The 12,947-nt window shown below is 41.3% G+C and overlaps 1 protein-coding gene across 2 annotated transcripts in view; it reads right to left on the bottom strand.

Annotated features, from left to right (window-relative positions):
* Positions 1 to 1,242: 1,242 nt before the first annotated feature.
* Positions 1,243 to 12,947, bottom strand: part of mapk4.L (mitogen-activated protein kinase 4 L homeolog) — a 60,783-nt gene continuing 49,078 nt past the window's right edge. For both annotated transcript variants that reach the window (XM_018266924.2, XM_041570168.1), the window contains 4 exons: positions 11,067 to 11,211; positions 4,918 to 5,079; positions 2,557 to 2,758; positions 1,243 to 2,349 (listed from right to left, as the gene is read on the bottom strand). In XM_018266924.2, the coding sequence (XP_018122413.1) occupies positions 1,665 to 2,349; positions 2,557 to 2,758; positions 4,918 to 5,079; positions 11,067 to 11,211 (1,194 nt within the window). In that variant the 3' untranslated portion in view covers positions 1,243 to 1,664. The remainder of the gene's footprint in view (positions 2,350 to 2,556; positions 2,759 to 4,917; positions 5,080 to 11,066; positions 11,212 to 12,947) is intronic.

Below are 12,947 nucleotides of genomic sequence, written 5' to 3'. Positions count from 1 at the left end.
CAAAAAAAAACAAAAACATAAATATGTATTAAAGTGACTCAGTGAAACAAAAATATAGAAAAAGGTTCATGTGATATTTTTCTATCCATATCTGCCCACTTTCCAGGAAACCCAGGTCTGTGATTTGAGACCATTGGAAGGTATGAAAATATAACTGTAGCTTCTCTGCATATTTGCATTGATACATAAGAATGAGCCATAATGCATGCCCAAAAACAATCAAAAACAAAAATTGTAGGCATGGCTAAGAAGGTAAGCAATATGGCGCATCACACATATACACACACATAAATGGAATTATACATACAGTAAAGGGATTCTGTCATTATTTTTATGGTATCTTTATATTACTAAATCACACTGTGAACATTGCAAGTAATTCAGTCTATAATTTAAAATTTTATTTTTGAACCAATAAATGTATTTTTTTAGTTGTAATATTAGTGTGTGGGCAGCCATCTCAGGTCATTTTGCCTGGTCATGTTGCTTCAGAAAGAGCCAGCACTTCACAATGGAACTGCTTTCAGATAGGCTTTTGTTTCTCCGACTCAATGTAACTGAAGGAGTCCAACTTTAGACTTGGATTTTTACTACTGAGTGCTGTTCTCATATCTAACACTAGATGGGAGATAGGAGCATTTTTAGCATTGCAGGCATCAGTGAGCTGTTATTTATTCCCATTGTTCTGCTGATGGGCTATTGGGGAGGGGAGTGATATCACTCCATCCAGGGCCGGATTTCAGCGGCGGGCGACCCTAGGCCGCGCGGCCCTCATGGTCCTATCGAGAGCAGGCGCACCAGAGCACTGGGGAGCTGCACATCCCCAGCGCTCCTCAGCAAGAGGCTGGGAGGCATGCCGCCCCCCTACCAACTTGCCGCCCTAGGGCCGGGCCTTTGTAGCCTCGCCACAAATCCAGGTCTGACTCCATCTTGCAGTACAGCAGTAAAGTGACTGAAGTTTATTAGAGCAAAAGTCACATGGCTAAGGCCACCTGGGAAACTAACAATGTGTTGAGCCCCATGTCAGTTTTCAAAATTAAATACAAACATTTTTTATATTCTATGGGGCATCCCCACTAATATTTGTGAATTTGAAAAAACTGATTTCAGTGCAGGATTCTGCTGGAGGAGTGCTATTGTAAAAAACATGTTTTCCCTTGACAGAATCCCTTTAAAAGAATTAATGCTCTACAGTGAACCAGCATCCATACTTCACAGCCTTAAGAGAAAAAAAAACTAAAATGTGCTTGAAATCAGTGTATGTTTTGCTCTAAAGGAATACTGACACATTTAAAAAAAAAATGGCCATTTAATCTCCGACGAGTTTCTGGTGTAAAATGTCAGTGTCCCTTTAAATCTTATAACAGAAAATGGAGATTCAGATCCACCCTTTAATAAAAAATAATTGACTTCCAGCATTTATTCTGGTGTTTGTAAGGATTCACAAAAGAGGACAAAAATAGCTTATTTTCTTCAGTGTAAAAGGGTCACGAGAAAAACCAGCATCACAGCAACGCGCCATTTCTGAGATATGAATGGTAAGGCTTTCTAATGTCTTACGATTAAAAAATATGCTCAATAAAATAGCCCGTCTATTATACTGCTAGTGTTTCATCAGGAAAACCTTATGAACAAAAAAACATTGTTGCTCAAAGATGTTCCTCCTACCATCTGTCTTTATGAAATGTTTCCTTTTGGACTATGTCGTTTGGGTGTTCTGAGATGCAGGCTCCATTTAGATCCGCCAGTTTATTGTCCGCCAAGTCTTCTTGGCTAGTACATAATTTTAACGCCCTAGTAATAAAAACATCAAGGTCAAATTGAGACTCTGCGTCTTTGCTGATACTACTTGGCAGCTCATGTCTAGGAGAGCAAGGTGGGTTATGTTCTTGGGTGTCTGAACATGGCTTGGAAGGACACTCAAGACCAACCTGGGTGCTCTTTACCCACTGAGCTATCTCTAGAAAAAGGTTGGATGGCTCCTCTTGCAGTGTTAAGTCTTCAGCCGGTGGGATTGTTGTTCTTTTCCAGTTAGAGAGGTCCATAATTAGCTTGGGTTCTGAGTAGTGGTGGGGCTTGTTGTCTCTCCAGAGCAACTTGTCCAGGTAGGAAGGTGACCCTACTTTATATTCAAAGGACTTTCCACAATCTCCTTCAAAAACCCTATCCATTGAAGAGTGGGATTGTTCCAAGAATCTCTCAGAGCTGCTTTGGGAATACTTGCGTGGGTCCACTTGAGCTTCTTCTACTTGCAGTTCAGATCCGGCTCGAGGGTCTCTTTGGACATCGCTCATTCCACGGCTTAGGTCGGACCTCCAGTCCAAGTCAGAAGACAGACTCACTTGGTACCTGTGGAGATGATACTATTAATTAATATGTTACAGCTAGGATATGAAAATAGATATTTACCAACTACAGCATTACATTGGTGCTCAAGCTCCCTCCTGAAACACATCCCTTCTAGTTTTCTGCTTTTATTTTTTACAATCAGGTGTTTTGTGTATCAAAAAGATACCTGGATTTGGTTGATATAAAGGAAATGGGTGGAGGCCTCACCTGTCCCAGTTAGAGAGTTGGCTCTGACTGGCTTCCATGAGCAAAATATCATCAATTTCATCCTCTATCCGGAAGGGATGTTGGGATATTGGCTCATCCTCAGGGCAGGAGTAGGGGCTCATGTAGGGATGCTGTAGAGCAGCCTCAGCAGTTAATCGATCCATTGGGTTGAAGGTCAGTATCTTTTCCAAGAAATCAATAGCTGGTGAAAAAATATAATAATTTAAATAATCTTTTTTTCCCTAAATCTGTTTATGATCTACATTCTAGATTCGGGTTTTGAGGGTTGTTGATGGGGCATCACAGTTCCATTGCGCTGAAACCCAATGAGGATCCTCCAGCAGCTCTTATTTATATCAAAACCGCTTAAGGAAAACAGGCTGTTTATCACCAACCAATGGACAAGTCTTTGTTTGCTCACAGTAGTAAATATTACTTGCCCTGGTGGTCCAGTGGTGCGGCGGGGACGCCCGCCGCGCCGCTCCGTGTCCGGCGCCATCTTGGAGGCTTAAGGACGCGTGCCTGCACCTCTACGTCATTTAAAGGCGCAGGCACGCTGGCGTCATCACGCCAATGGCACCAAATTTGAATAGTTTAAAAGGCTCATTAGGGCTGCGAGACCTTGCCCGTGATAGGATCTTGTTCCTGGTGCTTTGTTTGTGATTCTGATACTGATTCTGATTTCTGATTCTGGTTTTGACCCCTGCCTGGCTTTACGATTATCCTGATTTCTATATCCGACCCTTGCCTGAATATCGACTATCCTTCTGCTGAACCCTCCTGTCTGATTGATTACCTGGTTTTGACCTTGGCCTGCCTGATTACGATTGACTTCCGCCTGCCCCGACCCGGCCTGAACTGATTACGATTCTGTTTCCTGTTTTGTACCGTGACCCTCGGCCCAAAAGACTCTGCTACCTGCTGTGCCCCTCTGCTAGCCAGAACATCTTGCCTTGTACCCCTTGTCCAGGTGGCACCCAAGTAAGCTGAGGGCTCCTCCCGAAGCCCAACGGTGGTCACAATACTGGTGAAGCCGAGACCAGGGTACCTGGCACCTGTTCTGGTATTGGGTGCCGGCCGTGACACAGATGCCTCAGGACCACAAACCCATGCCAAGTACTCCACACTATAATACATAAAGCCATATTGGCAGGACTTTCATAAAGGTAAGCATTCCAAGTTGACTAAATTATGATTGGCCATGTGGATCCCTGCTTGATCTGGCAACCAAAATGGTGGGATGATCTGGCCACTTACTTCTCAGGTGAACCAAAGAAGGAGTATACTTTCCTGTTCTTTAAATATACATAGCTTTGTACAAGTATTCACACCTAATACAATTACTGAACGAAGACCTTTTTGTCGGTGGTAGGTACCAGCCAACAGATAGTTTTTATTTTTTATTTTCCCAGGCCGTCAATGGTTCAGTCAAAGTCCAGATCTCAATCCAGCCGAGAATACTTTTGCATTGTATCTTTACCAAGGACACGCTTTCCCTTTAACACATCAGTATTAATGCAAACTTTATGCTCAAAGCAAGAGCTCTCTGCTTATTGAAAGCTTCAGAAACTGCTTCCGGCCACAAGACAATAAAAAAGGGATTAGATAAGTCGATATGACCGAAAATTAAATTGGGCTCATAATAAAAAAAAATTTGTGACAACACTATGGCTGGAATGGAAGCTCTGGAATTTCCTTTATTAACAGAACCAAGGGCAAGAATTTTTGTTATCTCCAGAAAATTGTATATTGCACAGTCTCTTCTCACTGGTGTTTGGTTAAGACAAACATCTGTCTAGTGTGTCCGAGGTTTTGCTTCAACAAAACTATTCCATCTCTTAATTTGTTAGGTGTAAAGTCATTTTTATATGCATTAAGCAGCTCTGTCGAATTTCGATTTTGTTTCTATGAATCTCGAAAGAATTTGAGTTGTTTTTTTCTAAAAAGCTCTTAAAATTTTAGATATTTTGGGTAAAAACCACAAAAACCTCTAATATGAAACTTCCCCAGGTCAAATTGTTATTGGGAGCTGAGCTGATCTGAGTGGGCCGCTTTAAATCAATATGGAGTTTTAGAATTTTTGGGATTTTTTTTCTGCTAGGAACTCTTCGAAAATAGGTTTTCGGGGTGTTCATATTTTTTAGCGCAGAATTCAGCATTCTTTTCTTTTTTTCTTTAAATTTTTAATCAATCTCATGCCAGTTTTGTGAGTTTAGTCGTGGTTTCAAAAACCTGTTGATAAATGGGCCCCTTAGGGTTATACAAAAAACAAGAAACATTGAGGTCTATCCCACAAGGTAGGTAACCATGATAGAACAGATATTGCATTTTGCACCAGGATGAAGCTCTGATCATACTCACCCTCCGAGTTCATCTCAGGAAGCAGCTTTCGTAGAGGTTTCTTAACCTCCCAAGTGGCATTTATAAAAGATGGCATAACTTTCAGAAGCTCTTCCTTATCTTCTTCATGAATCACAGGGATTGTGTCCAATATCAGCTGCATCTGCTCCAATTCATGGCTTCCTGAAATTGCAAAGGAAATAGGGTTCACCACCATCATCATGCTGCATTCTTACCCAGGGCCACAGTTAGAAATGTAAGGGCCCTGGTTCTTAAGCTTTCTGTCCTTGCCTGGAATTGAACCAATGACCCCAGTGCAAGGCACATAAGAAAATTAGGCATTTACTGAAAATATCTAACAATTGTTAGAAAATATAAAAGGTATGAGACCTGTTACCCATAATGCTCAGGACCTAGGGTTTTTCAGGATATGGGGTCTTTCTGTAATTTGCATTACCTAATTTTAGCTTACTAAAAAAAATCCTTTAAACATTAATTAAACCCAATAGGATTGTAATTATATCTTAGTTGGGATCAAGTACATGCTACTGTTTTATTTTTACAGGAAAAAAAGGAAATCATCTTTAAAAATGTGAATAATTAGAATATAATGGAGTCTATGGGAGATGGCCTTCCCGTAATTAGGAACTTTGTACATAATGGGTTTCCAGAGAATGGATCCCATACCTGTACATCCTTTGTACTTTAATCTAAACTCCATCCCCCAAAAATGCCCCAGGGCAAATTTCCTTTCTGCCCCACAGTAAAATGCTGAAATTCAATATTATTATCACTCATAAAGGGGTTGTTCACCTTTAAATTAACTTTTGGAGGCAGATTTACATATGGTCGAATATCGAGGGTTAATTAACCCTCGATATTCGACTGCCGAAGGTAATCGTTCGATCGACCTTCCCCATAGGCTAACATTGAGGTTCGGTAGGTTTTAGGTGGCGAAGTAGGAGGTCAAAGTTTTTTTTAAAGAGACAGTACTTCGACTATCGAATCGTTCGAATATATTTTGTTTGAATCGTTCGATTTGAAGTCGTAATCGAGGGTCAAAGTAGCCAATTCGATGGTCGAAGTAGCCAAAAAAAAAGTTTCTATTATTCTATTCCTTCACTCAAGCAAAGTAAATGTGCCCCGTAGTGTTATGTAGAGAGCGATTTTCTGAGACAGATTGCAATTGGTTTTCATTTTTTATTATTTGTGGTTTTTGAGTTATTTAGCTTTTTATTCAGCGGCTCTCCAGTTTGCAATTTCAGCCATCTGGTTACTAGGGTCCAAATTCCCCTAGCAACCATGCACTGATGTGAATAAGAGACTAGAATATGAATAGGAGAGGACTGAATAGAAAGATGAGCAATAAAAAGTAGCGATAAATACCAATTCGTGACCTTACAGAGCATTTGTATTTTAGATGGGGTCAGTGATCCCCATTTGAAAGCTGGAAAGAGTCAGAAGAAAGCAAATAACCCAAAAACTATTAAAAATGAAGACCAATTGAAAAGATGCTTATAACTGGCCATTCTATAACATACTAAAAGTTAATTAAAAGGTGAACCATCTTTTTAATGGTTTTTGTCACCTCTGTATCTTGCCCAAAAATGAGAAAGTAAAAGTGTAATAAATGGGTGACAATACTGCCAGGGAAGGCGGTGGTTCTATTAAAGGAGAAGGAAATGTTCTCTTTACTTGGGGGGGGGGGCAAAAGTTATTCACCCCAATCGATTATATTTACTTACCTCACATACCGGCCGATGCTCCTATCAGCAGAAAACTGCACCAGTCCGGGGTTATTCCAGCGCGATGGGCTTCCGGCATGCAGTTGTGCGTGTGCAGAAGTGCAAAAAGCCAAAACAAACCCCTTATTAAAAAAACCCTACCCCCCTACCAGGCCCGGACTGGCAATCTGTGGGTTCTGGCAAATGCCAGAGGGGCTGCCATAAGGTCCCATAGAAAGTCAGTATTTAGTGGGCTGGTGGGGTCTGTTTGGGCCTCTTTGTGGGCTGATTGGGCCTCTGTGTACCTGAAATGCCAGGGCCTTTTTTAATTCTCAGTCCGGGCCTGCCCCCTACCCCACGTAGACCCCCCTCCCTCCTCCCCCACCCAGCCTAGCTGTTACTCCAGGCAAATGCCCAAAACTTTTTACTTACCCCTCGGTGCAGATTCAGGGATAGCAGTTCACGGCAGCCATCTTCCGGGGCTTCGGTAATCTGCAGGGGAGCGCCGCCAATGAGGGAGCTGAGACACTCGCCTCAGGCAGCAACGCCAGAGAGGTTAACAGGGGCGGCAAAAAGCCGACAACAAGATCTGTGTGGCGGCGCATGCGCAGCTGGAGCAATTTCCTGGTTCGCGACAACTGCGCATGCACCGAAATTGACGAGGCCCCGGAAGAAGACACAAACACCCAGAAGATGGCTGTGTGGAACTCCAATGCCTGAATCTGCACCGAGGGGTAAGTAAAACGTTTTGGCCATTTGCCTGGGGTAGCAGCTAGGCTGGGGGGTCTATGTGGGGTAGAGGGATAGGGGTTTTTTTTATAAGGGGTTTGTTTCTTCTTTAACGATGAAGTCGGCTATTTCATTCTATGGCGTATGCGTCTGCCCCGGAAAATTTGAAGAAAAAAGGAAGCCAGTCGCTAGAAGAAGCCCTGGACCGGTGCAGTTTTCTCCTGATAGGAGCACCGGCTTGGGGCGTGAGGTAAGTATATATAATCACTTGGGGTGCCTTACTTTTGGCAACCCCAATTAAATATGCCTTTCCTCTTTTAAGAGAGCAAAATGCAGCAACTTTGGTGCTACAGTGTTTCCCCTCTAATGAGCCGTGTGGGACTCCATTATCCTGCCGTGGCTAATCATGTGCGGCACAGCAATTAAACCTACACTCATCTACTCCGGGAGGCTTATTTAATGACTGCTGGGCTCCACACAAAGCTGCTCTGAATGCTCAAAGCCTCAGGGGGGTTCACTTTAGAGGTATATATAACAAGGAAAACGTTTTGTAATGAGAAAAGACAATGAAAGACTTGTTTGGGATACGGCGGTCATTTGGGCTGGTCATTGGTTTTGGCACAAGCTTCTTTCCATAACTATATAGGTGTTACAATGTTATTTGTTAATATATGTAATAATCATGTTATATACATTCCACCATTCCTAACTAGGTCTTCTGCATTGTCTGACTGTGGGCATAATTGCTGGTCTACTGGCCACTTACAACTGCATTATATCCGAAAATGATGTCTTTAGTGTATAATGCTCAGTGCAGAGTTTAATCACAAACCAAACCAGCCACACACTGCGGTAATTCAGTGTTCTTAGTGGCCACTTGGGCTGTAACTTTGTTCAAGTGAAAGGAATTAACCATGAGATAAGTTCTTAGCCCACATGGCACAGTCTTGTTCTTTCATTACTCTGGTCTTCTGGCGGGGGCAATACTAACTTAAAGGGGTGGTTCACCTTGAAGTAAAATTTTAGTATGTTATAGAATGGCCAATTCTAAGCAATTTTGGTCTTCATTATCTATTTTTTTTATAGTTGTTTCATTATTTGCCTTCTTTCCAGCTTTCAAATGGGTCGGGGGGTCACTGGCTCCATCTAAAAAACAAATGCTCTGTAAGTAGTGATGGGAGAATAAATTCGGCTGGCACAAATTCATGCCAAATTCACGGCAAATTTCTGCGTTTTGCCGCCGACAAATAAATTCGCAAATCTCCATCGAAAATTAGAAATTCAAAAATTTTCACGAAAAAAATGTTAAATTTCGAACATTTTCACGTGAATATCAGAAAATTTACGCCGACAAATTTTCAAGGGCGTAAATTTTCCGATTTTCATGTGAAAATGTTCGAATTTCACGTTTTTTTCGTGAAAATTTTAGAATTTCAATATTTTTTTAGTGAAAACGTTCCAATTTCAATCTTTTTCCGTGAAAACGATAGAATTTCATGATTTTTTCGTGAAAACTGTTGAATTTCACGTTTTTTTGTGTAAACTTTCCGATTTCACGTTTTTTTTCGGGAATTTTTCGCCCATCACTATCTGTAAGGCTATAAATATGTTGTTATTGCTACTTTTTATTACTTATCTTTCTATTCACTCCCTCTCCTATTTATATTCCAGTCTCTTATACAAATAAGTGCATGGTTGCTAGGGTCATTTTGACCTTAGCAACCAGATGGCTGAAATTGCAAACTGGAGAGCTGATAATTAAAAGTCTAATTAACTTATAAACCACAAACAATAAAACTTGAGAGCCAATTGCAAATTGCCTTAGAATATTCCTCTCTACATAATACTAAAAGTTAACTCAAAAGGTGAACAACCCCTTTTCCAACAAGAACGCAGAAAATCAAAGTAGAAGGTTGGTCTATATTGAGTCAACTTCCTACTGAGTTGTTATATGCAAATACAATGTTTAGATAATGGATACAATGGATTTAAGTAACCTATAAGGAAGTATCCCAAAATAAAGCTGCCCTGGGTCTGAACCAAAGTGCTCTAACAGTTATGTAATATTGGCAGTGTAAAGCTGAAAGTATCATGAAAACGAAAATAAAAACAGAATTATACTCAGGAGAACACTTTGAGCAATTTTATATTATATACCATATTTCCCTTACCAATAACAGTCTACAGGGTCGGAACTAGGGGTAGGCAGAAGAGGCAGAAGAGCCTAGGGTGCAATGTTAGAGGGGGGCAATAGGCATGTACCTCTTTTGTCTGCCCCTAGTTCAGGCTCCTGGAAGATCACTAGATGGACTTCTGACTGCACCTTCCACTCGTCTTTATCTTTCTCTTTCATACATGGGTACAATTCGCCGCAGCTTTGGGCCTTGTTGCTTGGCCCGACACTGACAGTCTTTACAAATAAGTGAAGGATTTTATTTGAAGATCTCTCCCGACCTTTTATGGGAATAAATTCAGTAACGTAAATTTTATAATGGAAATAAAAGCTGTTTTTTGGGGGGATGGATATAAACTACTTGGGAGATATTGTAGCTCATATAAAAGCCATGGAAATGCATGTATAATCTCCTTATCCACCACAAAGATCTTCTTACACAGCACATAAGCCTCTTCATTTTATTGCACATTTCTAATAAAAATAAATAACCCACAGTCAGATTAATAAAACAGAAAATCCCTATATGTGTATGAGCTGTATGTTCTTATCTGCCCCACTCCTATCTCTAACCACTTTATTAGTTAAGAGGGTCTGACCAAATGTTTGACCACAGTGGGGTCAGAACCAAAAAAGACCTCTGCATTTGTGTAGTATATATAATAACATGGTGAATTATGTACCCCCTACTGTAAATGATAAGGATATTAGAAGTCACTGAGGGGTTGTTCTGTGACCATATAAAGGCACAAGGCTGCAGGCTGAGTTATACAGGGAACTCTGAGTATCACTCATGTATTATAAGGGGTAATGTACCCCCTACTGTAAATGATAAGGATATTAGAAGTCACTGAGGGGTTGTTCTGTGACCATATAAAGGCACAAGGCTGCAGGCTGAGTTATACAGGGAACTCTGAGTATCACTCATGTATTATAAGGGATAATGTACCCCCTACTGTAAATGATAAGGATATTAGAAGTCACTGAGGGGTTGTTCTGTGACCATATAAAGGCACAAGGCTGCAGGCTGAGTTATACAGGGAACTCTGAGTATCACTCATGTATTATAAGGGATAATGTACCCCCTACTGTAAATGATAAGGATATTAGAAGTCACTGAGGGGTTGTTCTGTGACCATATAAAGGCACAAGGCTGCAGGCTGAGTTATACAGGGAACTCTGAGTATCACTCATGTATTATAAGGGATAATGTACCCCCTACTGTAAATGATAAGGATATTAGAAGTCACTGAGGGGTTCTGTGACCATATAAAGGCACAAGGCTGCAGGCTGAGTTATACAGGGAACTCTGAGTATCACTCAGGATAGTCATGGCTTATATATTATATAGTGAATAAAGTACCCCCTCTTGTAAAATATATGGATATTATAAGTTACCGAAGAGTTTCATGACCATGACAGAAATGACAGAAATGAAATCACTACTCACTGTTTATAACGATATAATTTACAAGATATTCATGGCTCTTGTGTATTATATACTGTAGTATTAAAGGAGCACATACAATGGGAATAAACTTTACCTGCAAACAGCATTCTCCCTGTGAGCATCTCTGCCAGTATACACCCAGCTGCCCACATATCAATAGCCTTAGTATAGTTGTTAGGGGACAGCAGAAGGCGCGGGGATCGATACCATTTCGTTACCAGCCCTTCGGAGAGATAACCCTAAAGAAAAACAGAATTATTAAAGCCTCAGTAACTGCATTCAATGCTGCAACTAGCGGCAAATCATTTTTACATTCAATAGAACAGTATTTAATGAGAACAATATATAATCACTGATAAGAAAACATTTTATATAACTTGAATGAAAGAAATGTTAGGACATGAAGAAGAATTTTGTGGCTGTTATTGAACTACACAGGGCTGGTTATGTATAGGCCAGATGCTCCAATCAACGGAGCTCCTTGGCGACAGGGTTACATAGAAAAAGGTTTCGATCAATACGAGTTTTTGGGTTGTTAACCCCAAACTGCCCGATTCGAGTTTTTTCTTCAGTTAGAAACCATCCAAGTTGTGAGTTCATTGGAGTTATATAAACTCCAATGAAATTTGACCTTCGATAAATAACCCCCTTACCGTGTAACAATTGTTATGCAAAGAGCTGTTTTTGAGTGGAGTTCCCCTTTAAAATACTGCAGCTCAGGAATGGCTTCGATACATTTTCCTTCATTAAATGAAACACTGGATCTGCCAGGTTCACAGGACCAGTGAGAAAAATCAACTTTGTTGAAAGTCGGCTTTATTCTACCCGAGATAATGATACAGATTAATGTCGCAGATAGAGCATTACTGCAGGGTTATCGACTGATGTTACACCTCTGATTGGTTCATCCGAGTTCCCAGCACTGAAATGGTTTCTATCATTCAGAATATAATTGGGTTCTTGGCCTCACACATTTATCTAATGTGCTACCTTGTACAGCCTAAAGGATCACTGCCAACTGATCACCATGAATACAGTGTTGCCTTCATTTGGGAGCACTGTATTCACGAGGGGCAGGCAGGGGTAACATATAGGCTTCTCTGCCTACTAATTTGCATATCATTCAGACGGGCAAGTCAGGAGGCAACGGCCCATGTGCCTATGACAAGTAGTAAGGACGGAACTGTCTCGTGTGGGTTGGCACAATGTCCTAGAACTGGATTTTTTTAAATGGGAACTATGGTTCTTTTGCAACTTTTTTTTTTTTTATTAATCAACAAACAGATGCGGCCGCAATCCGACGGTATTTTTAGTCCCATCCGATCGAGATCTGGCCGAAAAGCCCCATACACGGGCCAATAAGCTGCCGACTCGGTCAGTCGGCAGCTTTTATCGACCTGTGTATGGCCACCTTAAAGTGGACTTGTCACCCAGACACAAAAATCTGTATAATAAAAGTCCTTTTCAAATTAAACATGAAATCCAATTTCTATTTTTTTTTTTAAGCATTCATAGCTGTTGTAAACTCGTTTAAAAATCTCAGCTGTCAATCAAATATTGTCTGCCCCTCCTCTATGCCTTAGACAATTACTTTCACTTTCCATTCAGCACTTCCTACATGTCACTGCTCTCCCCACATTCCCCCAGTTCTCTTCACCATTTAATTGTGTAGCCAGTACATGGGGATGGACATCAGGTCCCCCATTCTGGTGCACAAACAAGATTCTGAGACGGACTGTGTCGGACTGGCCCGGCGGGATACCGGGAAAAAACCCGGTGGGCCCCGACCCTCGTGGGCCCCCGCCGGGCCAGAACCCTTCAGTAGATATTTCCAATCGGAAAAAAAAAACTTTTTTTTCTCGCGATGCGCAGCGCCGCCTGTGCATGCGCGCCAAACGGCGCTGTTGCGCATGCGTGCCGAGCGGTGTCTATGTTGCGCATGAGCGCCGAACGCCACTGTTGCTGGGCCGACGCG

This window comes from Xenopus laevis, chromosome 1L, assembly GCF_017654675.1.
Source record: "Xenopus laevis strain J_2021 chromosome 1L, Xenopus_laevis_v10.1, whole genome shotgun sequence".
In the NCBI taxonomy this organism is placed as follows: Eukaryota; Metazoa; Chordata; class Amphibia; order Anura; family Pipidae; genus Xenopus; species Xenopus laevis.
The sequence above is the reverse complement of the archived record's forward strand: the minus strand, read 5'-3'. Positions and strand labels throughout refer to the sequence as shown.